Source organism: Gadus chalcogrammus, chromosome 21 (genome assembly GCF_026213295.1).
Source record: "Gadus chalcogrammus isolate NIFS_2021 chromosome 21, NIFS_Gcha_1.0, whole genome shotgun sequence".
Taxonomy (NCBI): Eukaryota; Metazoa; Chordata; class Actinopteri; order Gadiformes; family Gadidae; genus Gadus; species Gadus chalcogrammus.
The window spans coordinates 6,703,090-6,729,461 of NC_079432.1; the positions used below are offsets into that span (position 1 = coordinate 6,703,090).

The following is a 26,372-nucleotide window of genomic DNA, read 5'->3' on the forward strand; positions in this document are numbered from 1 at the left end:
AACTACAGCTCCGGAGACGGCTAGCGCCACCGACGACTGCAGCGGACGGGCAGTGGGCAGCGTGTAGCGTTCTCCAGATTTTGTGTAATGTAGGCTATGTGATTGTGTGTTTGATTGTGTGTGTGTGTGTGTGTGTGTGTGTGTGTGTGTGTGTGTGTGTGTGTGTGTGTGTGTGTGTGTGTGTGTGTGTGTGTGTGTGTGTGTGTGTGTGCGTGCGTGCGTGCGTGCGTGCGTGCGTGCGTGCGTGCGTGCGTGCGTGTGTGTGTGTGTGTGGGGGTAGGTGGGCGGGTGACATTTAGAGAGATTTTAGTGAGAAGCAGTTGCAGAGTGTGACTCCTTTTGTCTTAATTGAACAATGTTCAGTAAAACCGCACTTTCTTTAAGAGATGCCATCCGTGGCTGAAATGATGTATGAACAGAGATACATGCAAACATTAATAGATAGATAGATAGATAGATAGATAGATAGATAGATAGATAGATAGATAGATAGATAGATAGATAGATAGATAGATAGATAGATAGATAGATAGATAGATAGATAGATAGATAGATAGATAGATAGATAGATAGATAGATAGATAGATGAACATTTGAAACGTATACTCAGGCAGCTTATTACATGTCATATTATATTTATTTGTTTTTTGAGTTGGTGCAGTTTTGAAAAAATATATCTTTCTTATTTAAACTATAGATTGTTTTATTATAGGTTCATGCCGTTTTAAACAGTGGGATACATTGAGAAAGTTAGCAATATTCAACGACCCATCGGACATATATTGCGGTTGGTACTTTTATTAGACATTTGTTCCTATATTTTTCACCTATTTTTTTAGAGATTCTTGTTGAACACTGAATGCAAATGTGCATGTCACTGTATATGTGAAACCATAATGCGTTAAGTATGCATGATATTTTGCTGTATGTTTAAAGTCTGGCGGGCAGTTGGTATATTACAAAGCACAATGCATGTGGAGGAAGGTATACTCGGTTGTGTATTAGATTTGGCTTCGAAAAATGAGTAAACCACATATTCTTAGAAAGAGAAAAAGCCTTAACTTACCACTTGCTGAATGACCCTTTGAGGATTCAGGTAACGAGTGGAAGCTTCTGTTTGTGTGTGTGTGTGTGTGTGTGTGTGTGTGTGTGTGTGTGTGTGTGTGTGTGTGTGTGTGTGTGTGTGTGTGTGTGTGTGTGTGTGTGTGTGTGTGTGTGTGTGTGTGTGTATGTGTCGATGTGTGTGTGTGTGTGTGTGTGTAACCGAGATGATATTTAAGACATGTTAGACATTCATTCATAGTTTTTGTTTTATTTTTATACCCAGGGTCCGACATTGTTTTGTATGAAGGCATGTGTTTTCGGTTTGTGGCCGCTACACCGTCAATTGTGTTGTATTTTTATATTGTCCTGTCGTTGTCACATCCCTCATCATGTCATTCATAGAAGCTCCTCCTTCTCTGTATATGTGCCATATATTTCAACAACAAAGTGTGTGCGTCTGTGTGTGTTGAATATTTTTGTTAGTGTGTGTGTGTGTGTGTGTGTGTGTGTGTGTGTGTGTGTGTGTGTGTGTGTGTGTGTGTGTGTGTGTGTGTGTGTGTGTGTGTGTTCGTGTGTGTGTGTGTGTCACGTCTCTCACGTCTCGCTGCATGTATCCAATCTCCTGCCAAACACTGTATTAATCCAGTGTGTAACTCGTGTTAGTAGTGTCTTGACTGCTTGCATGTGTGAGCAAAACGTTACCTGATAGCCTGATATTTCTTTCACACATTCTGGTTAGAGATCAGTCCTTTCTGCTTGGCCAAATCAAATGCATTGGATGCAAGTTGATTTTAAGAGCTTCAAAACAAAGACGTGTTTTATTACCAAAGCACTGCAGAAATGAGTAAATTGAAATGAGAACAATTGAAAATAACTTTTCTTTTGCAGCTGAAATCCGAAGCACATGAACAGGGAAATTCAGTAACTGTCAATGTGAATTTCCTTGTGGTTTATTTAAATATATGCGTTCTCATTTATTTACGAATGTGACACTGAATATCACAAAAGTATTGTAGGAGGACTGTGTGGTGGTTGAGTAGTGATAATAAGACTAATTCTTTCTATGAAAGAGGCCACGTGGCTGTCTTGACTCATCACTATTCACTGAAGTTATTTCTCCGCAGAACATTGTTTTTTTCTTGACCAATTCACTGTTAAAACATTGTTATCAAATTCAATGAACTTGCCTTGGATTAATTCCCTGTCAATAATAAACAAATCTGTTCTGTGTTGATTAGTCCAGTCTCCTGTGATCTTCAACTTCCAACACATATCTGTCAATTATGTTTCAAAAATAGGGGAATGTTTTTTGTTTTTAGGGTTTCACATTTGAATTCAGACATCATGAAACTTGCAGTTGGATTATGACTTTCCCTTTTAGAAGACTCCAGACTCACCTTTCCCGTCTAATTTCATTTTAAATCATACAGCTCCTCAATGAAAGTCATGAGTTATCTGCGAAAATATTTATGAATTGGACTTTCCCTCGTAGTCCACCTGACAAAAAGGAGGACCGCCGTTCCTGCATCCTGGCTTCACCTCTTGAGGAGTGCCTAAAATACAGCCTTACTATTGGTCCGGTATATTGTTTCTCCTTTTATAGCACCCTTGGGTGTCAGGCTGCATGCTTCACTTTACAAGTACAATGCAGGCAGACTGAATAAGCAGTTGCTACGACGGACCTACATCATGTCGACCCCGGTAAGAACGCTTTTATATATTGTAAATTCGCAGATATCGAATGCTAGTAGCGTAGTCTTGTTTTTGTGTTGGCTATGCATTGTTTGGCCAGAGTTTATGCTGTTAATCGAAACGATAAACGAATAAGAGTGTATCATACGCGGGGCCATCCCCTAGGGCAAAGTTTACTTTACCAAGATAAAGAAAACAGTTTATTTGTCGTTATCTTCTATTTACAGTCCAAAGAGCTAAGGGTAAACAAAGCGAGTCGCCAGAACGGTGGACAAGCAGTCACCTTCCCTGTATATTGGACTAGGGATAGGATCCGGACTTCAGCGTTATCCTGCTCACCGCAACGCATTTCCGGTCCCTTACTTCCTATGATCTATGTACATCGCTTAACAGGCTCCGGAGCGAGACGAATAAGAACACAACAAGACTAACAATGAAAAGGATAATGAATGCGGAGTTTTGAAATTAATTTAGAAAAAAATAAAGATTCGAATTACATTTAAGGGAAATAATATTACACTGTTTAAAGTCCCTCCCTCTCTCTCGCCTCTTGCCGGTAAACCTCATACGCGCTAAACCCATGCGACTGAAAGTCCCGCCCTCTCTCTCGCTTATATTTGGAGCACCGCTTTCATGGCATTCCATGGCGAGATAAAAACGCAAGAGAACGATGTTACCTCCCCTATATTAAACTATGGGAGACTCACAACTATAAACATATTAAAGAATATTCAGAACGGTTGCGAAAATATATATCGATAAAAGTATACGATAAAATAGTGTATTCATCCCTGTTTCTGTGCTTTGCAACAACAATTAAGAAAACTATACCCTTCCCTCAGCAAAGAGACTCAGTCAATGATGAGGAGGAGTTTGCTGACATACTGGAGGACCTCAGGCGAAGCTGGGACCTCGGCCACGCCCTCAGGACCTTCAAGCCCTCCGTGCCCGACACCGGACCCCCACCCTGCAGCGCAGCTGAACTCACCGCCGCCGTACGCACGTCCCAGCACCTGCGATACATCACCAAGGAGGTGTGTGTGTGTGTGTGTGTGTGTGTGTGTGTGTGTGTGTGTGTGTGTGTGTGTGTGTGTGTGTGTGTGTGTGTGTGTGTGTGTGTGTGTGTGTTTGTGTGCGTGCTTTTTGCATTTTTTTTGTTTGTTTAAAGAAAACCAAAATTAATTAAATAAATACAGTTAAGAACATAAGCGACGAATCTCCCCTTGGAGTATTTACAGCGACATCTATGTGACCGGTGCATCGCCTCAGCATACCACAAGAGTACAGAGACAACCCCTCCCCCGTTCTGGTGCAGGTCGCCGTGGAGACGGGGTCCACGGTGGAGGCGGTGGAGCAGCAGGTGGAGGTCATCCTGAGCGAGATGTCCCAGAACCTGCAGATGAGCTCCATCCGGCTGCTGGGGTACGGCCTCAACAAGGCCATGAAGAGGCTCTTCACGCGCGTCAACGTCAACATGGACGGGCTCCAAAGGGTCAGGGGCTCCGCTTATACCTGCTGGACACTTTTCATATTTTTCATATTTTCCTTGTTTTTCCTTTTTTCTTATTTTTACATTTTAAAATCATTTTTGAATCTTTTCTTTTTATTGTAGTTTTTTGCTGTGAACCCCTTTTTTTTAAAAAAAGAAAAAAGTGTTTGGCAATAAAAACTCAGTAGCTAACTAGCAATCACCGTGTTAACATGAACTGTGACGGTGAGGGTGTTTGTCAAAGGTCATGGTTCAAACCCCAATGTCCGCAGGTGTCCTTGGGCAAGAGACCTCTAAACCCCAGCCTGTTCCTTTTAATGTATACAATAAATACAAAGATTATTTAATTTTTCATACATATGTGTCATAACTTTAAACAGATCACCACTATCACATTAGCACCATACACCAAGGATTAGAACTGTGCTGTGTGTGGTTCTGTATACTAATGGCCTTGTGAATCGTTGCACCCCATAGCTCCAACCGACCGCCCAGGGCTACCCGGTCATCCTGATGCCCAACCACCGGAGCTACATGGACTTCCTCATCATCTCCTTCCTGTCGTTCACCTACGACCTGCCCATCCCGGTGATCGCAGCAGGAACTCGCAAGTATCTATTTCAATGTGAAAGCGTCGTAGCTTCCAATGTAGCGTAACACAAATATATAATATTCAAATAAATATAATCAAAGCCCTTGTAGACTTTTATTGGGGTTAAGGGATATACAAATACAATATATATATAAATATATATTTTTTTTTTTTTATCCTTTATTTATTTAACCAAGTCCCATTGAGATATTATAAATCTCTTTTACAAGGGGGCAACAAGATTTTATTTGCCTTTAAGCTATAGATATAGCTGTGGGTCAGATATTCTTTAATTTAGTTAATAGCAGCAGCAGATACGTTACACAGTGCAGGTTTAACCCATGCATCATGTGATTTCTACGTCAGACATGTCTTGGTGTATAGACAGTCACATGTTTATCTCTTTCTCTCTCTCCGTCTCTCTCTCCGTCATTCCAGCCCTTTCGAAAATGAAGTTGATGGGTGAGATCTTTAGACGTTGCGGAGCGTTCTACATCCGCCGCGGCATCGGTTCAGACAAGTTGTATTGGGCGGTTCTGTCCGAGTATGTCAAAACCATCGTACGGGTATGAGCGCAGCCTTTTCTCACACCTTCTTTGACCATCTCTGTGTCTTGTGCATTAATAACAGCACAATAAGTACCGGCACAATAAGTCCTCAGCTTCGCCTGAAGTCCTCCAGTATGTCAGCAAACTCCTCCTCATCATTGACTGAGTCTCTTTGCTGAGGGAAGGGTATATATGTGTAGGCTTATGAGGTGTTAGGGTTAAGGCCTAGGGTGTCTCTTGCTTTCTTGTTTGTTTTAATTGTTGTTGCAAAGCACAGAAACAGGGATGAATATATAAATTTCTTGAAAAAAACACACGATTAAAGATGGATATATGTTTACGCCACCATTCGGAATGTTTTTTTACATGTTTATAGTTGCGAGTGGAATCCTGCCGATATGTTCTGCTGTTTTGCCCCAATTTCGGAAAAAATGAAGACGCTCTGAGCGATCCAAATGGATTAAGAACATTATGGAAATTCAAATTCTAGAATTCCCTTAGAATGACCGATCACTCCCAGGTTAACCCTCCTGTAACCACCTGCTCCTCTATGTGGGACCGACCCAACACGTCGCCGTGCAGCGAGCCTACGCGCCCCTGGAGTTCTATGTGGAGGGACTGCGCAGTCGCACTCTGAAGGCCCTGCCGCCCAAGCTGGGTGAGTGAAGACCCTCCCTTCTCCTCAAGCCCTTTGAGACCCTTTTCCATGATAATGCAGGCTGTTGCAGGTGTGCTAAATGTGTGCGTGCCTCCGTCTCCAGGATAGTCCCTGTGGTTCGGGTGGGGTACGGGAGTCCTAAGCTCAAAGGTTCCTGGGTCAAACCGCAATGTCTTTAGCCCAAAGCATGTGTGGACTGAAGCCGAGTTATATATATTTTTGAAGTTCCGCGTCCAAAATAGACTTGAGTCGTACTGTATATGTATTTCCGCTCCTTGTGTTTTGGCCTATAGGTAGGCCTCCTTCAGAAAGATGTATTAAACCCTACCTGCTCATTAATGATAACAAAATAGCTTTGGATAAAAGTGTGTGTGTGTGTGTGTGTGTGTGTGTGTGTGTGTGTGTGTGTGTGTGTGTGTGTGTGTGTGTGTGTGTGTGTGTGTGTGTGTGTGTGTGTGTGTGTGTGTGTGTGTGTGTGTGTGTAGGTATGATGCACATGGTGCTCGAGCCCTTCTTTAAAGGAGAAGTGTACGACATCACCCTGGTGCCCATCAGCATCAGCTACGACCGCGTGGTGGAGGAATCCCTGCTGGCCCACGAGCTACTGGGGGTCCCCAAGCCCAGGGAGACCACCAGGGTACCCTCTCCCCCGCACACGCAGACGCACACGCAGACAGACAGACAGACAGACAGACAGACAGACAGACAGACAGACAGACAGACAGACAGACAGACAGACAGACAGACCGACCAACCGACCCACACAGACACTGATGCAGACACACGCACACCCGCAAACACACACGCACACCCGCAAACACACACGCACACCCGCAAACACACACACACACACACACACACACACACACACACACACACACACACACACACACACACACACACACACACACACACACACACACACACACACACACACACCTGTCAAAACATGTCTTATTGGCTAGCTCTGATTCTGTAAAAAACAACTAGTTTTGGGTTGATGTCCATGTTAATACTATCGCTATCTGCTATTTTTTCCGTACACAGTATATAACTAATCGTGTATTAATTTCTCGCATCTACAGGGTCTTCTGAAGGCCAGCAGTGTCCTGTGGGAAAACTACGGCAGCATGCACGTTAATATCGGCCAGGCTCTGTCCGTGAGAGAGATGTGTCAGGGCAAGATCGACCGCAACCACTACAACCGTGTACCACGGTACGAAACACCACACGCTACTACATAGATCCACGTGTGTGTAAGGATGGTGGTTCCCGAAATGTGACTTTAGGTGTACCACTCAAATGTCATCAAGCCCTTTCGAGTACAACCTCATATGGAAACGGTAAAATATGGATGCGCATGCAGTGGCTGGGCAGATAGTGTCAGCTCTCCCTTAATGCATAATTATTAATTTATAATATTAAATAAATAAATGAAATTATCAGAAAGCTAAAATATCAGCATACCAAAGGAAAACACACAATGTGATGCAAAAATCGATCCTATTCTTTATTTTATATAAAGATTATTTATTCATTTATTTTTAATTATCCTTGTAACTTATAGAAACTTCTATTTCTGTAAATGTGTCTATTTCAAGAATAGACAGTAAACCCACATACCACCTGCATTACCCTTGTCTACCACCAGGGGTAATCATACCACATTTGAAAAAAAAAAAGACGTGTGTTGGGAGGCTATAATTATGCACCCACGGACCCACGGTAGACTGATCGTCCTGTCAGCATGAAATGTCCATGCTTGGACAAATTTAACAGATAAATGGTGAGAGAAATAGTGCAATGGCTCGGGAGGTCGACTCCCGAGGCAAAAGGTTCTGGGTTTGATTCCCAATGTCTATAGTGATTTGTATCCATGAGCAAAATGTTATTCCCCCTTCATCTCTTTTACTGAATTCAGATGAATCTGCTAAATAAGAAAGAAACACATTGTCATTCAATTCAATCCATTTTTTATTTTTCATCAAACTCCACTCTGTCGATTGACGATAGATCCTTAATCAGTTTCCTTCAAACTGATTCCCAACCCTACATTTTCCATCTAATTTCAATCCTCCTCTTCCCTCCCCCCGGTTCCCCCCCCCCCCCCCCCCCCTGGTCGAACCCCGTCCAGGGACCTACCCCAGACACCCGGCGAGGACATGCAGGCCTGCGTCAGCCTGCTGGCGCACCGCGTGGTCCGGGACCAGGAGCAGGGTGCGGTGCTCAGCCCCTGGTCCCTCATGGCCACGGTGCTGCTCCAGAGCCCCGTCCCCAGCCTGGTCCAGGAGGGCCTGCCCTGGGGAGCCCTCGCCCAAAGGACCCTCTGGCTCCGGGGGCACGCGCTGGCCTTCGGAGCTCGTCTCAACTGGCCTGGTGGGTGGGTGGGTGGGTGGCTGGGTGCGGGTGGGTGGGTGCGGGTGGGTGGGATGGATGGATGAGTAGAGTGGACACGCGGATGCAGCTTCGTCCATGCAAATGCCCTGGCCTTTGTCCTGTTGAATGCCACCCAATCAGACTCGGCCGGAGATTTTTTAGCCAATGGTATTCAAATATAGGAGAGACAGCCCATAATGGATACAGAATGAAGACGTATCTCTTCTGGTGAAGTAATAAAGGGTTAGGGGTTAGTAATTAAGTAATTTAGCAGATATTACCACTCAAATATGAACTTAACTTTGACTTTTCAACCACACTCACAGTTGAAAAGGGATTAACTTCCAATTGATAATGTTTCAATCTTTTACAATATTACAGTTTAAGTATAATATATATAATAATATAAATTAAGTATAACACACAGGAATTATATAGTTAGATTTTTTTTTTTACTCCTTCCATACATAGACATTAATCCTTCATTACAAACCCATTGGGGTTAGCTAAAGTGCAAAGCTATCCGATAACTTCAGTCATGCATGCTAATTTAAACCAAGGCACGCTTCAGTAGCCCCCTATTTGGCCACTAGAGGGCATTAGTAAAACAACAACCTTGTATTGCAAAGGACGACTGCATTGCATTGCACAAGGCAAGGCAAGAGTTAAAGACATGTCCTTCTTCAGTGGCATCTGCCAGCAGCTCACTGCAGTACAGTAAATGCTTTTTGACTCGGGTCTGCTCTGAAGATCAGACAGATTAGATGAATGCAAGTTGGCACAAGCATTCAGATTCACTTAGGAGGCGTCCCTGGGGATTTAAACACCCTAAGTCCATTACCCTGAAGGGACATGACTGAACCACCTCACAGTCAAGTGTGAGCACATACACACACATACAGACTCGTATGCAGGCACACACACAAACACACCTTCCCCCCAAGTACACACACATTTGCACCCCCTCTCAATACACACACCCCAACACACACACATACACAAACGCAAACACATACACCCTCCCTCCCCCTTCGCGCACACACACACACACACACACACACACACACACACACACACACACACACACACACACACACACACACACACACACACACACACACACACACACACACACACACACACACAGAAACATGTACGCATACGGACACGTACACATACAGACACACACGCATACACAAATACACACACACACACATACCCATATGGACACACAATTACACATTTGGGAACACTCGCAGTCGCAAGCTATTTGTAATGACAACTACAATGTACACTAACTCTTTACATTTCAGACACACACACACACACACACACACACACACAAAATCACCTCAACGCCCACAAATCACATTTCTAAGGAGTCCGATACTTGCTCTCTCTAGGGGGGACCAGGGAGTCGGACGAGGTAATGTCATCCAACATGTCTCTCCATCACTCGGTGGCTCGTCGTCGAGGGGGCCGAGTCTTCCTGCTCGAGGAGGAGGGCTTTGCGGGAAGACGGCCAACCAGTGCAGAGGAGGGCGTGGCCTGGCGGGCGGTGGCGGTGCTCATGATGGCGTCCCACAGGAACCAGGCACTGCATGTGTTTGCGCGGCCCGCCATGCTAGCGGTCGCCATGCACGTCACGGCAAGTCGGCAGAGACGTAAGTGTAGAGACGCACGCGCACACACACACACACACACACACACACACACACACACACACACACACACACACACACACACACACACACACACACACACACACACACACACACACACACACACACACAGATAAACCCAGACAGATGGACTACACACGCACACTGTACAGCACTGTGGTACAAACCTAGTTCATGTTTTAGGGTAGAACAAAACCCCACACACACACACAAACGATCCCCTTTCCATCTCCAGGGGAGCTCCAGGCCTTCTTCGTCTTCCTCCTGGATGTGTTCTCAGTAGAGATCGTCTTCACCCCTGGCCAGTCCACTCAGGTAACGCCTGAGCAAGAGTTTCTATTAAACCATCTGATTTTGAAAGTGAAGTGGTTGTTACTATTGATGAATAACGTGATTCATGATTTAATCATGTTTTCATATTTTAATTTTTTAACACCATGTTTTATTATATTATTAATATTATTATTATTATTATTTAGTTCCTCATTTGGTTAATATTTATTAAAAAAAACGCTCATGCCAATAAAGCATCTGGAATTTCGGATCATGTGATTGAACTCGTGTTATTACCTACTGTGTAAGTTAAGATACGTGTAGGTTGCCTATTTGGCACCATATCTTTGAAATATTGCAGCGCCTTTTGTCTTGTCCAGTCATTGGCTGACACTCATTGAAGTTGAGGAGGCTCTTTACTAGTGGTCAACGTATTCCGTTCTACTGCCTGCGGAGCCAGCTGGGAGATAAACGTGCGCCGATCACGTGTTTATCAGGACTTTGAGGAGGCGTGCTCCCTGCTGGGGAAAGCCGGAGCCATCCAGTGCTGCCAAGAGGAAATATCCGTGACTGACGCTGGGCATCAGACCATGACCTTCCTGAAGACACTTCTACAACCCTTCATGGACTCCTATCAGGTCACATGCCGGCATATAGTACCCATTGATTGGCTCACTGATTGGTCAATGACGGCCTTCTACCGTCTGTTATTCCTGAATAGCAAAAGGCTGCTGTGAATAACAGACCGTTGCTATGGACGCAGTTCCAACCGTACAATCTGATTGACAATTATTGATTTATTTTGTGCATAGTCGTCATGATTGGTGAAGTTTGGCTCGCTGTACATTATCCCCTTACATGAGACCAATGTATTTTGTATTGATAACATCTAAACTGTATTTTAATTTTTATTTTTTTATTTATTCAAACGAGACAATGTTAGATTTTTTGTTTTTGTTGCTATGTTTAGGTTGTGTTCAGTCATCTGTGTGAAGCGGGAGACAACACGTTCTCAGAGAAACAGTTTGTAGCCTCCGTACGAAAGCTAGCCACCAGCCTCATCCTCTCAGGTAAAATAAAATGATTAACCGTTAAAAAGGATTATTCCAAAGATCTGTGTGGAAACTGGAAACATTAGAGTGATCTCAAACAAAATCGCCCGGCATAGATTACCACCATGTATGTTTTTTTTTTTTATTTTAAACTAAATTACAAGTGACACTTTATGACACTAATCTTATGTCGGAATAGATTTTTCCTCTGCTAGTTGAGATCCCCTTCGCACAGTTTATCCGCTTTATTATCCCCCCCCCCCTCCCATAGGTGAGCTTCAGACCTATGAAGCCCTTTCCTCCGACACGCAAAGCAACGCTCTGTCGTCTCTGCTCCGGCTGGAGGCGGTGACAAAGTTAAGGACGTGAGTGATGAGCTTAGCACCTGCAGGGCAAAGCGGTTTGGGCCCTAAGCTCCTCTGGTGTGGGGCAGAGTGAACGCTGTCTGTCGATTCATCTGATGTTCTCCTGTTTCAGGGCTGAGCGGACAGAGTACAGCGTTAACAAGTCATCCGTACAAAGAATCGCAGACATGCTGTGTACGTAAGCTATATCGTCTGCCGTCACTGGAATCACTTTGTGTGTATATTATATACTTTTTCTAAAACCAAATCTTCATTGATTATCTTAATGATAAAATGCGTGTTTCCTGACTGGAAAGGTATTCTAACAGTATTGAAGCATGTTTTTAACCATTTTGAAGTTTCATGTTTGAATGTATTGTTCTTACTAAGCTTTATCATTTCCTTGCTGTTGCTTCCTCATAGGCGGTAAAATCCCACTTCAGAGTGTCCAGACAGCCCCCGACTCCAGGCTTTAGACGACCATACCTTCCCTCATTCACAAAGGAGGGATCCATCTGCAGCCTTCCATCCCCACCACCCTCCTCTTCCCCTTCTATCTCCAGTCCTCAGACAAAGGGCCTACTCTAATACCAGGCTGGGCTCCATATTTGGCCACCTCCCCTTACTTCCTGTCCCTGAGATGTTGTGGAACCCATCAGATTGAACACAGCAACTTTTTAAATGAAGACAACCGTTCTTGCTGCAATACTCTTTTCTCAAATGATCCCCAAGATGTTGGCATTCCCCTTTTGCCTTAGTTATGTGTATCAACTATGTTATCCATAGGCTACTTGACCAAATCACTTTCAGTTTCTATGAATACATGTTCAAGTGCTTTCAAAAAACCAGAAGGACGGCTGGAATTGGATCTAACAATTGATTTGTGCAATTATGTGACATAATCCAGTAGTCCAGAGGATACAAACCTTCTATAACACATTGTGATATCTGAATAGTAATCTTTGTTTGAGATATTTATTTTTGATTTCTGTATATCATGTAATAAAGGATGTAATAAAATTAAAAGCACCGTAATTGCACGTCTATACACTTCACACACTGTGTTGTACAACCAATGTTTTTCATACATTTTGTGTTCCGTCCCAGGTTATAAAAGTCGTCTTCCTTTCAATTAACAACTATAACAACCTTTCAGCACAAATAACCCCTTTTAGCAGATACACAAAGGGCCCTTTAATGCCAGTAGCCAATAGAAAGAATTATATTATACGTATTCCCATTATGTTATCTATATACAGGTGGCACGTCCACTTTGATGCGCAGAGCAGTGACTGGGTCTTGACAGAACACCGAGATGTACTCCAGCACTTTGGAATTCATCTTTTTCTCCGTCTCTTTCGCGCGGTGGCGCTCTTTGTCCCACCTGTCCTTCTCGCCGTTCATCTGCGAGAACAGATTCGCCTGAATGGTGCGTAGCGTCGCGGCCAGCACGTAAAAGCCCCCTTGCAAGGCGTGGCAGAGCGCCGCACCTACGCTGAGCGCCGCGCACATCAGATTGGGCACCGTTTCGCACACCACGCACATCGCTTCTATGAAGTGGAGCGTACCCTTCCGCGCGGGGGGTGGGTGGTGGCTGTGCGGTGGGTATCCTTGGGCCGAAGAGGGAGGGGGCTGCTGGACGTGGTTGACGAAGTATCTCGCGCAGTCGGCGAAGTGGCTCGCGGCGCGGCGCAGCGGGAGGAGCGCCAAGTAGAGGTGGCATGCCGCCTTGGTGAGCGCGTGGAAGAGCAGCCGCAGCTCGAGCACCGCGTGGCCTGGAGATAAAGACGGCATCGAGGTCAGAGAGTCAAGTCTGATTAACACAAACAGCGTCTGCCACTGGATTAAAGTTAGTTTCGCCGTAGTGGGCTTCACTCTTATGTTTCACCCACGCACACGAATCGCCAAAAGGGCAGGGAGATGGCCGTGCAAGGTTATGGCTTGGCAGGACCCCAAGATTTCACATTAGTTGCCAAATCAAGTTCGTTTGTTCAACGTTTGAGTGTGTGTTGTGTGTTGTGTGTTGTGTGTTGTGTGTGTGTGTGTGTGTGTGTGTGTGTGTGTGTGTGTGTGTGTGTGTGTGTGTGTGTGTGTGTGTGTGTGTGTGTGTGTGTGTGTGTGTGTGTGAGATTGCGCTCGCGTGCGTGCGTGCGTGTGTGTGTGGACGTGAATAGTTCATTGTAGTGTGCGCAAAATCAATTTGGGAGATTTCATTTGACATTTTCTTTCCTTAGGATAAATTCATGTCATTATTTGACGTATCCTTAAAAATACCAACTCTTAACACTCAAGGCATAGTATAGAGTCTAAATAGCGAACAGACTTGTATGTTCTCTTTTTAAATCCCTATAGACGCGCGGTGCGGTGGATAGATTTAAATCGTTAAGCTACCAATTGAACGATGCATTGCTAATTGTCTATGAAAGCTGTTTCATACCGCAGTAGGGCAGAAGACCACTGCCACATTCTTCCATTGACGGAGGAAGGTTCCAAATCTCTGCTAACCATTGTCTCTTACCGTCTATAAAACACAGAAGCCAGAGCAAGGCAATACTCGCAGCCAATGAAGTCCACCAATCCATGAAGTCCTCTCGGAAACGAAAAAGTTAATATAAAATAAATACAAATGAAATGTAATTCCCAAGGTAGGCCTATGCCTGGCTGGTCACGCTTTCTGTCTCTCTGCTGCTAATACCTAAACATGAAGACGCCTGCTAGTATAGCTTTCTCTGCAGGTGCCGTCGGGACAGAAGCCTAGCCTAATCGTGAATGTTAAAGGTGTAAGTTACCTACTGGGTGTCACCTGCGCATTAAGGTCGCTCGGCTACTACTGTGGTGGTGGAGGGGCGCGTGACAGAGTCATGATGTGTGAGCGTAGTGGGTTCGTTTCTGACATGCAGGTTTGCATATAACAGCCAAGATCTTCTAATACATTTGAATACATAAGGCCAAACAATTAAACATGCATTGTGCTTGTTTGAATTGGCCTATTTCAGAAAATACTACTTTTTATTTCAACTCTCCAATCTAAAGTTGCAGTGCATGATAATAGGCCATGTGTTTGGTTTATTTTGTTTGTCACACAACTCATTTATTGAATCCTTGTTTTTGACAGGAGTTTCGTGTGATCTGAACAAAATAAAACCTCTTTGCCTTCAGGTTTCAAATGCCTTGTTTGCTCGAGTGACGCGCTGCTATGGCCCCGACCAATCAGCCAGTCGTTACCTGGGCCTAGGTGGGGAATGGGCGGCTGGTGGGGGCAGCTCAGCAGGTGTCTCCCCCGCATTCAGGCATCGCCCGGTGATTCCATCTCTATGTGGAGGTGCTCGTCAACCGATCTAACCCCCCTGCTGGTAATGCGATTATCCCATCCGTCTTTTTTAGGCTCTCACTATTTGTTTTTTTCTTTAATGTCAACACCATGGTAAGAATGGAGGCTAAGCTATGAATTATTATGGAATTCTGTTACTTTCTATCATTTTACAATTCAGGCATGCAACGAGATGGAAAAACGTGGCTATAGATGTGATCACTTATCTGAGCTTTCTGAGCAAAAGGAAACATCCATCACATCATTTAACAATTTATATTGCAATTAAGTGTGCTTTAGTAGCCTATTTTTTTTCAAGCCTACGTTAGGCTATACAACCTGGATATATGACCAGACAAAGTATGTACGATACAAATTAATTGTTTGGCATTCAAAATGATATATTGTTGTGTTAAGTTATATGTACGGATGTAGCAGATTGACATGGTTCAAATGCTTTTCACTAGAGACCATGATGGGATTTCCCCATTGTGCCCCTGCAGACTTGGGGAGTAAACCTCCTTCTAATCTTCCCAGTCTTACAACCTCATAAGGTGGAAAAGCCTTAAGCACCTCTTATCAATATGATTTGTGTTGTTAGTTCATCATTTGCTATTCAATATTTATTTTCTTTTATAGCGACCTTATGGAAAAAATGTAGGTAGGTTGATTGCAATGTATGTTATAAATCTTCTGGCTCTCTCATCCCACCATGAGGCCATTACAGTTACTACAACTACTCAACAATGTTACACATGACGATCAATTGTCTCAAATTAGTTGTTTATACAAATATAATATATTCAGGCACGTATTCAGGATCGTTGGAGGCCGAAAACAAAGAAGCAAGAGGTATGGATATGTTGAGATGATCAAGGGGATTTGGGCGATCTGTCAAATATTTAGACCGGAGCGGGAATTATTATTTCTTATTTTCTATCTATTTTGCAATTTTTTTGCTTATGTTTTCTTTTACTTGTCTATTATTTTATTTTATTGTATTACAATGTTTATATGTGAAGCACTTTGAGTCTGCCTAGTGCTTGGAAAGTGCTACATAAATAAAGTTGCCTTGCCTTAATTGCCTTGGTGGGCACACCAGATTTAAAGCCTCTTGGGTTCTCTGAGGCGGACTTGTGATTTGTTTAGCAATGTTGGCTTATTTGCATAATCGTATTTTCGTAAAAAACCGGCCAAACCCTGCCATTTTTTATATAATCAAAACTAAAATATTATCATAAGGTCGGGCATCATTCAGGAGTATTATGTATTTGTATCCAGTATAACCAAATTGTGGTTAATTTGGGCACACGAGTCGGTAATTTCAAGGTACAGAACAATCTATCCCGAAGGACATAGCCGCCGTAGGTTTGACCACTAGTTATACCATCCCATGTGGTCACGGGATGAGCAATACTTTTTGGAGGCCGCCTATGGCGAAAAATTAGTGCCATAATTCACTAATGTGATAAAAGCGTAGATCATTTGCGCGCTCGATTAACTGCGAGCGCGCAGGTAATTTGCGCGCGCAAATTACCTCAGCACGCGCAAATCACCTCAGCACGCGCAAATCCTCTTGCGAAAGATGTTTTTACGCTCTCGCTCGAATTAAATTTTGGCACTATGGGGGAGGGAACCAAGGCAGGGCGGGCTTTCCTATGACTGGCCGTTTCTGAAGCGCGATATTTGATTGACAGCCCTCCTCAGCCCTCCTCTCATTAAATTCTGAATTGTACAGTAAATGGCTGAAACGATAGTTACTTGTTGTAACTCTAGATTCTATGAGTATAGGCGCAGCCTTTTAAGGCTATCGCTATTGGGTTATCCCTAGGCGTGAGACGTAGCACTGAAAAAATTGTAATCCCCGACCACCAACAGCGTGGGCCTCAATTACGTCCGCGTGCGGCGTGCCTCAACGACGTCCGCATTTCGCAGATATAGTCGGGCGCCGGCGGACGTTCTGCTCCCAATAAACAGCTTTTCTTCAGCTATTTAAAGGACAATGAGGCCGACACTTAAAAGGCTGCGCCTATACTCATAGAATCTGGAGTTACAATACGTAACTAACTAACTATCGTTTCAGCCATTTACTGTACAATTCAGAATTGAATGAGAGGAGGGCTGAGGAGGGCTGTCAATCAAATATCGCGCTTCAGAAACGGCCAATCATAGGAAAGCCCGCCCTGCCTTGGTTCCCTCCCCCATAGTGCCAAAATTAAATTCGAGCAAGAGCGTAAAAACATCTTTCGCGAGTTTTGCGCGCGCTGAGGTAATTTGCGCGCGCGAGAGGCTGTTTTGCGCGCGCAGAGATCATTTGTGCGCTCGCAGTTAATATCTACGCGTGTGGAATAATATAATACGCCCGAATGCAACTTTTATCACATTAGTGAATTATGGCACTAATGCGTCGCCATATTAATCAGCTCAAAATAGCAACAGGCGAAGTCACTTGGCAGAGCGTTTTATGAATTCACTCCCATCACACATGTCATTTAAAATATTTTCAACCTCAGGAACTAACTAACCTGTTACAAAAACTGCCGTTGAACCTCGGGATCTGCCATGTCGGCTTTGGTGCTGACCTTTAACTTGAAGGTTGAGCGTAGTTTCTGCAGTTCCTGGCAGGCGACGTAATGCAATTCTTCACAATTCATATCGTCATAATCTGCTCCAATGAAATTCATTGCAACACAATTTTGACTGCCTCTAGCATTGTTTGGCTGGCCTGTTTGCCAATTAAAGTAAGTGGCTATACTCCCGTCAGACCAGTGGGACCATGGAATTCTGTGGAGCCCGATCCATGCGGTTCCTTTCATCACTGCATCGATTTTGCCATCCTCGGTCGCGTCTCTCACACTGGCCAACTCAGTGTGTTAAGACTGGCAGTATTCCCTCGCCTTGTCAAAGGTCATCATTCCTTGTAGATGTAGTTGCCCTCAGCTAAAACATAATGTGAAAAAGAAAAAAAGTATATTATTTCAGGCTAACATTATATCCCAATCATATTATTTAATTAAACATGGATAAGTTACCTTGAACAGCTTAATATCATTATGTTCGATCTCAATGTTTGTCTTTAACCATATTTTACTAGGTGTACGAAAAAGGATCAACATGTTGTAATAAAAATAAGGTGACATCATTGTGGGAGTGAGTGTGGATGGGTTCGAGGAGCCTCACCTGCTGAGTCTGATTGGAGGCTGGGTCTGGGTGAGGCTGCACACCTGTAGCCCATTAAGTAATCAGTGTGCACAGGTTAAACCAGCCATCTCCACACACACTTATGAAGAATGTGATGAGATGTTTGACTGGTAGGGATTGGGGAGCGAGCTGTTCAGCTTTAAAGACCATATATGTAGCTATGATTAGATCTGTGTTTGATTATGGGGTGTATAGTGCATGGGTCAGCTACAGTGTCTCTCTTGAGAAAGCTGGACGTGATTCAGGCAAAGGCATTAAGGGTATGCAGTGGGGCTTTTAAATCATCACCAGTGCCTGCTCTGCAGGTAGAAATGGGGGAAATGCCACTGGAGTTGAGAAGGAAACAATTGATGGGAAACTATTGGGCAAATTTGCGAGGGCGCAGTGAGTCTCGCCCCACAAAAGGAGTGTTGAAAGAGTGCTGGGTTTATGGGAAGTGTGAGAGGAATCATTTTGGTCGGGTGGGGAATGATATAGCGAAAGAGTTTGGTGTGGGTGAATTGAAGCTTAGTCCAACAGTGGTATATCCAATAATGCCGCCATGGAGGATGGTGTGGCCAGAGGTGGACTGGTTTGTGTTGGATATAAAGAAGAGAGAGAGAGAACAGATAGACCTGGCTAGTGTTTTTAATATACATCTTCTTATAGAGTACAGTGAGTGTGTTCATGTATTTACATATGGTGCCAAACAACCTGAGACAGGAGTGACAGGGTTTGGAGTAGCTGTTCCATCAAAAAGAATAGTTTAATAGAAGAACATCGGATAATTTAAGCGTGTATACAGTGGAGATGTTGGGGGTGCTGGTTGCATTAAAATGAGTGGAATCAAGTACAGTGGAAAAAATTGTTATCTGTACGGATTCAGCATCAGTTTTGGCAAGTATGAGGTTGTTTTACTCAAGTTGTCGCCACGATTTGTTATATGAAGTTCTACAGTCAATTACTTTTTTTTATGGGTTCCAGCTCATGTAGGGGTGAAGGGAAATGAGAAAGCTGATAAGATGGCGAAGAAGGCATTGGAGAAGGAGAAATGAATATCAGTTTAAGTAAGGCAGAAGTTAAAAGTCTGATTTGGGAAAAAGTTAACAAAATGTGGCAAGACAAATGGGACAGTGAGGAGAAAGGGAGATATTTATATAATATTCAAAAAAGTGTTAATGTTAAAATAAGGTATAGTGGTCTGAGGAAGGATGAACAAATTTTGATAAGGTTGGAGCACAGTGCACTAAATAAAACAATGAAATTGATAGGAAAACACCCCACTGGATTATGTGAGGGGTGCCAGGTAGAGGAGACAGTGGAACATGTTTTAATGAACTGTAGTGGTTATGGGATGGAGAGGGAAAGTATGAAAAATCAATTGAGAGAATTGGGTATGCAGGAGTATACTTTGGAAAATATTTTAAGATTAATGAAGAGGAATTGTATAAAAGTATTGTTTGGCTTTTTGAGAGAAACAGGGTTATATGATAGGATATAGAGTAGAAAGGTGTGAATGAGTGAGTGTTTGGATATTTTTGTTTTGATTCATTAACTGGATCAGAAGAGGGCGGTAATGCACCAAATTGTGGATGCCAACTGCCGTAAAACCCCAAGAAGAAGAAGACACTTAGGAAGAGTTCTCCTAGATGGCAACAAGAAACAACACAAGGCCATGTATCATTTTCAACAAACCTTTACAATAAACCAGTCTTTCAACACCACCCCAATGCGTCCTTTTGTTTTGGGGAGACTAATATAAGTTGCAGACTGGGAGTGTAGCATGGACCTTGCTATAATAATATTTAAGATTGGATATTCAAATTCGTTTTTAAAGGCACCCAGTGCAACTTTCGAGGCTTAAAAATAAACATTCAATTTCTAGTCTTTTTTACACGTAGTAAGTTTCAATAACTCCATACCATTACATACCGACATTCAAGCAGCAAAGATGAGACGTCGTTGTGTGGTGAACTGATAGAAAATCGATGACAACAACAATGCCGCCATTTTCTTTATTTTTTGTAACCTACAATAAATAAAGCAGGCTTCCAGTCAATGGAAAAATGGCTTCTCCCCACCGGCGATTGTTGTTGTTTACGATTTTCTATCAGTTCTCACCACACAACGACGTCTCATCTTTGCTCCTTGAATGTCGATATGTAATGGTATGGAGTTATTGAAACTTACTACGTGTAAAAAAGACTAGAAATTGAATGTTTATTTTTCATTGAATGTTTACATAGAGTTGCACTGGGTGCCTTTAACGCATTTGCCATAAATTCTCTTTACAGTTTTCATAAATCAAATGCTAGGCTGGACGGCGCAGACGTCCTTAGTGACGTCTTGGGCACGTTTGGTGGAGGCGCACATGGTGAAAATGTTTGTGGAAGACCATTGTTATTTTACAACACAGTGATATTAGATAGCCTATCATAGTGATATTGTAATTAGATATATTTGTTTCTGATTTCTAACCGATTTACTTGGATTTGTTTATGATATCTAACATATTTGGATTTGAGTTAAATGTTTGATTAGGCATTTTGATTTATTTGAGAACTAATTTGATTTAATTTGTCTTTATCAATAGGTTTTCAACCTAATCCGAATCCGAATCATAATACGGAATGCTTGTTGTTCATGTATTAAACAATTCATGTTCAATAAAAGGAAGGAGAAGGATTTGAGCTGTCCTGCGTCCTCTGTCTAACAGTGCCATTTCAAGTTGGGCAAGCACAAATGAGAACATAACCCAGATAACTTGACAATCATACATCTGTCTGAATATAAATGTTGTTTGAGAGATTTCTCTTTCATTTCTGTAGGTCAGAATCTGCAACAAAAAAAAAGTTTAAAAAAAAAAGGAAATGTAACTTAACTGAAGATGTATACAATTCACAGGCTGCGTTGTAGAACAAATATATTTTTTATTATATTTGTTTCATCCCCGGTTACAAAGCATTCTTTTCAAGCCACAACTATTGCACACAATTAATGCTTTTCAGCCACATAACTCCTTTAGAGACTACACGAAGCGCCCTTTAGTGCCATTCAGCCAATATAAAGCATTATCTTACATGTATCCCCTACATTATAATATGTTAAGCGATGAATAAAGATATTTTATCTCGGGGGCACGGCCACTCTTCGCAGAGCAGTGAAGGGGTCTTGACCACACAGCGAGATGTACTCCAGCACTTTGGAGTTCATATTTTTCTCGGTCTCTTTCAAGCGGTGGCGCTCTTCGTCCCACCTCTCTTTCTCTCCGTTCATTTGCGAGAACAGTAACGCCTGAATGCAGCGTAACGGGGCGGCCAGCACGCAACAAAAAAACTGCAAGGCGTGGGAGAGCGCCTCGCCCAAGCTGAGCAGCACCGCGCACGTCAGATTGGGAACTGTTTCACACACCAAGCATATCGCTTCTATGAAGTGTAGCGTGCCCCTCCGCCAATGAGGTTGGTGGTGGGCGCTGTGTTTCGTGTTTCCTTTAAGGGAATATGGAGGGGGCTGCTGTTGGGCGCGGTTCAAAAAGTTGCTCGCGCCGCGGATGATGTGGCTGGCCGCGCGACGTAGCTGGAGGATCGCCAAGTAGAGGAGGCATGTCGCCTTGGTGAGCGCCTGGAAGAGCAGCCGCAACTCGTGCACCTGGTTGCCTGTGGATAAAGAGAGTACCGGGTGTCAGAGAGTCGTGATTATTTGCATAAAGTTAACCGAAGTTCAACTTTTGTCCCTCACGCACGCCGTTAGGGATACGCGCCGCGATCACGCGCGCCTTCCCGTTGCCGTGCCCAACGCTCCTTCCCAGAACCCTCAGACCATTTTCTTTCTTATTTTCCAAGTCAGTTCCTTACCTGCCTAGAACTGTGAGCCAAAACGATTACTTTTGTTCTAATTGCAGCTGACAACAGTTGGTTCACTTGCACTTTAAAGTGTAGGGAAAACCCCTTTTTCACTTGGAATTTAAACACTGAGAATAAAAAAAGTAATAGTTTTGGCTCACAGTTCTTGGCAGGGCAGGCACTGACGTCAACAAACTTTCCTGCATTCCCCAGAAGCTGACTTGGTGTCTATTATAAAGCGGTTCCCAATCATGTCGGACACCCTGGTCTCTTACCGTCGAATAAAAAAAGGATCCAGAGCAAGGCAATAACCGCTACCAATGAAGTCCACCAATCAATGAAGTCCTCTCTGAAACCAAACGTTTATAAAAAATAATCATAAAATAAAATGTAATTTCAAGATATGCCTGGCTTGTCACGCTATCGTCTCTCTGCTACTAATACCCTACCTTAACATTAAGTTGCTCATGGTCGTATAGCTTTCTCTGCACGGGTCCTCCGGGAGTTGCCTATAAGCTAATAGTTAATGGAAAAGATTGGTGATGATGCGTCAGCTGCTAATTCTGATCGCCCAGCTACCACGGAAGAGGAGCTCGTCGTTGTTGTTGGGTTTCTAGGTTTCGTTTCTGACTAAACCGACAAACCAGCATTGGAATACGCCCTCTGTTAGGTGTACTAATACCTTTGTTGCATGGCAAGCAGGTCTACGTCTACCCATAAGGCATTATACTTAAACAGTGTGTTGGAATTGAATTGCCTATTTCTGAAGGCCTTGCATGCTTTATTTAGGACTGCGTTGTTTGTCAAACAAATCAGTAGGTTCAATCAAAGGTTGCGTGTGATCTGGGGGAAAAACAACTCTTCCCCTTGCCTTGTTCCTACTGCCTTGTTTGCTCGAGTGACGCGCTGCCAATGGCAAGCACAAATCAGCCGGTCGTTACCTGGGCCGAGCTGGAGAAGGGACGGCTGGTGAGGGCAGCTCAGCAGGTGTCTCCCCCGAACTCAGGCACCGCCCGCTGGGTCCATCTATGCAACGTATCCTCAAACAATGCTTCGCATGATATCTTAGGAAGAATTATGCAAAAATGTTCGTAAGATTCATACGAACTAACAGCAACAGGAGCAACAATTGCGCACAAAAAGAGGCGGACACGGCTTTTATTCTCAGTGGAAACTGCAATATTTTGACATAGATTCGGCATTAAAATGGTTGTTGATAACCTTTCTACCGAGAAATATACATTTAATTGTCATAATCTTCAATCAGTAATTCTAAACGTTTAGTTTGAAAGTTATTACAAATATTCTTTCGGTTCGCGCCAAACAAATGTTAAGACTATAATGACCCAAATATAGGACGAGTTTATTTTCCTGGAAATGCGTCTGAAAAGTGGGTTCGTCCTTTATTCGGGTCATTACGGTATACTGTTTTCTAACGTTGATATGGTGGTTGATATATAGACGCTGCTATCGCTGCAAACCAAATATTGCATAGATAATCGTCCAGGGATTGTGATTGGGGATGAGGATGTAGGCCTATCACCAATTTCTGTCCGACAGGGTCAAGGTTCGGTGTGGGAGTCCAAGTCAGGCCATAGAATAAGGTAGTCAAATATCAGGTCGGTAGGCTACTGTGTCATGTATAGCCAGGGGCTTAGCCACATGGGTGCCAGGGGGGGCCACGGCTCCCACTGGTCAGAGCACATCGCCCAAGTATGAGTATAAAATCCTGACCGGAAACGGTCTAAAGAAAGCTGAAATGCACTATTCATTTGATCTAACGTTGACTTATTATTCTTATTTAAAGTGTTATATTCTGATGTTATGAATAAATATTGCACTGAAAACATCCTCCCCCGTTGACAATCTAGCGCGCCATAACAGGTACTACAACTACTCAACAATGTTACACATGACGTTCAATTGTCTCCAATTAGTTATCATCCAAACTTTATCTATTTAGGAACTGTTGGAGGCCAACAACTTACCATAATAGGCCATAGAGTAAGCTAAATGTGTTGCATAACGCATTATAACATAGGCCTACTATCTGAATAGAAATATTGTTTGAGAGATTTCTCTTTCATTTCTGTAGGTCAGTATCTGCCACAAAAAGAAAAGAAAAAAATAAACAAATGTAACTTTATTGCAGATGTATACAATTCACAGGCTGCGTAATAGAACAAATATTTTTTTTATTATATTTCTTTCCTCGCCGGTTACAAAGTACTCTTTTCAAGCCACAACTATTGCACACAATGAATGCTTTTCAGCCACATAACTCCTATAGCGACTACACGAAGCGCCCTTTAGTGCCAGTCAGCCAATATAAAGCATTATCTTACATGTATCCCCTACATTATAATATGTTAAGCGATTAATAAAGATATTTTATCTCGGGGGCACGGCCACTCTTCGCAGAGCAGTGAAGGGGTCTTGACCACACAGCGAGATGTACTCCAGCACTTTGGAGTTCATATTTTTCTCGGTCTCTTTCGCGAGGTGGCGCTCTTTGTCCCACCTCTCTTTCTCTCCGTTCATTTGCGAGAACAGAAACGCCTGAATGGAGCGTAACGGGGCGGCCAGCACGTAAAAAAAAACCTGCAGGGCGTGGGAGAGCGCCTCGCCCAAGCTGAGCAGCACCGTGCACGTCAGATTGGGAACTGTTTCACACACTAAGCATATCGCTTCTATGAAATGTAGCTTGACCCTCTGCTCTGTAGGTTGGTGGTGGGCCCCGTGTTGTAGGGTGCTATTCAAGCTCTCGCCGCGGATGATGTGGCTTCCGGCGCGGCGCAGCTGGAGGATCGTGGCATGAGGTGGCATGTCGCCTTGGTGAGCGCCTGGAAGAGCAGTCGCAGCTCGTGCACAACGTTGCCTGGGGAGTGGGGATGAATAGTGTACCCGGTGTCAGAGAATAATGAAAGCAAAAATCCTCTCCCATTTGGATTAAAGTAAATTTCAGCGTCGACTTGCTTCACTGGTCCGTGTGGCCCTCGCGGGAATGTTTTTTTCAGGTCTCTGACCTGCCTAGAACTGTGAGCCAAAACGATTACTTTTTTATTAGTGTTCTAATTCCAGCTGAAAGTTATACTTTAAAGTGTGTAGGGGAACCACCTTTTTCACCTGGAATTCAAACACTGTTTGTTTTGGCTCACAGTTCTAGGCAAGGTCAGGAACTGACGTCAACAAACGTTCCTCGATTCCCCAGTCCCACAAATCGATTCCCAAGCAGACGCTGACCGGGTGTCAAGGCGGAGGTTCCCTATCATCCTATAAACATGGTCTCTTACCGTCTATAAAACACAGGAGCCAGAGCAAGGCAACACCTGCTGCCAATGAAGTCCACAAATCCATGAAGAACTCTCGGAAACGAAACGTTGATAAAAAAAAAAGCTAAATTCAAATAAAATGTAATTTCCAAGATATGCCTGGCTTGTTGTTATGCTTTAATCTCTCTGCTACTAATACCTAAAGAGGAAGTCGCCTGGTCATAAAGCTTTCTCTGCAGGTGACCTTCGGACAGTAGCCCTCCCACGTAAGTGGAGCTCATGGTTGTTGTTGGGTTTCTAGGTTTCATTTCTGACTAAATGTTACGGCCGTCAGCCGACCGCATTGACTCCCCTCCCTCTGCATGCGCAACTCCTCCTGTTTTTCCGCAGAGCAGCTCAAGTGGGCGGGTCCTCCCGTCCCCGGAACCAACGAGAGAGCGACGGCGCCGTGGAGGCGTATAAAATCGTGATCGCGTCTTGCAAGCGGGGGCAGACACTTGTGGAGAATCTAGGCGCGTAGTCGCATTCGTTGAGAGGTTACATTTGTGTTCCCAGATTTGGGCCAGGGTAAGAATACTGTACTGACGTTGTTGTTTGTCTGTTTAGCCACACTAGGTTTAGGGGGTGCTGATCATTTGTATTTCCGTTTTCCTTATGCTAGAGTAGCCAGTTAGGATTTGTTTTAGGACCGTTCTCATTTAGTTATTAGACAGGTAGCTCCGTTTTATTTGAAGGAGTTCTCTTTTGGTTATATTTGTTTCTTTGGTTTGACAGCACCTAGCGGCCCATTTCTGATGGTTGTTACTTTCTGTTCCTTTGTTGGGTTACAATAAATACCTTAATTACAATCCAATCCACCGGGTTGTGTGTGTTGCTTCCCTTTTCCCCCCTGATCGAGTAGGGGTCGTAACATATGTGGGGGCTTGTCCGGGATTTTCTACCCGTTAAAGGGTTCCCGGGATTGTGTATTTGTTGTTGTTGTGTCGAGATCTGTTTCCCCGTCGAGATGTGTTTCCCC

The 26,372-nt window shown here is 43.6% G+C and overlaps 3 protein-coding genes across 3 annotated transcripts in view; 2 read left to right on the plus strand and 1 right to left on the minus strand.

Moving 5' to 3' along the window:
- LOC130374362 (phosphatidate phosphatase LPIN1-like) overlaps positions 1-2,281 on the plus strand; it is a 22,506-nt gene extending 20,225 nt beyond the window's left edge. The window contains exon 20 of the mRNA XM_056581083.1: positions 1-2,281. This exon is cut by the window's left edge and continues 138 nt beyond it. Within this exon, the coding sequence (XP_056437058.1) occupies positions 1-67 (67 nt within the window). The 3' untranslated portion in view covers positions 68-2,281.
- A 74-nt stretch (positions 2,282-2,355) lies between these two features.
- gnpat2 (glyceronephosphate O-acyltransferase 2) lies at positions 2,356-12,822 on the plus strand. The gene is made up of 16 exons (XM_056581082.1): positions 2,356-2,745; positions 3,579-3,770; positions 4,052-4,228; positions 4,703-4,832; positions 5,256-5,383; positions 5,948-6,023; positions 6,509-6,660; positions 7,109-7,239; positions 8,158-8,399; positions 9,803-10,063; positions 10,317-10,396; positions 10,852-10,992; positions 11,325-11,424; positions 11,678-11,771; positions 11,884-11,945; positions 12,174-12,822. Exons 1-16 carry the CDS (start codon positions 2,734-2,736, stop codon positions 12,224-12,226), a joined length of 2,031 nt encoding a protein of 676 aa, XP_056437057.1. The 5' UTR covers positions 2,356-2,733; the 3' UTR covers positions 12,227-12,822.
- Positions 12,823-20,899: 8,077 nt separating this feature from the next.
- Positions 20,900-22,768, minus strand: LOC130374806 (uncharacterized). Its single transcript, XM_056581759.1, has 3 exons — positions 22,532-22,768; positions 22,358-22,431; positions 20,900-21,896 (listed from the first exon to the last, which is right to left on the minus strand). The coding sequence occupies exons 1-3, from the start codon at positions 22,549-22,551 to the stop codon at positions 21,367-21,369; spliced, it is 624 nt and encodes a 207-aa protein (XP_056437734.1). The 5' UTR covers positions 22,552-22,768; the 3' UTR covers positions 20,900-21,366.
- Positions 22,769-26,372: the final 3,604 nt, after the last annotated feature.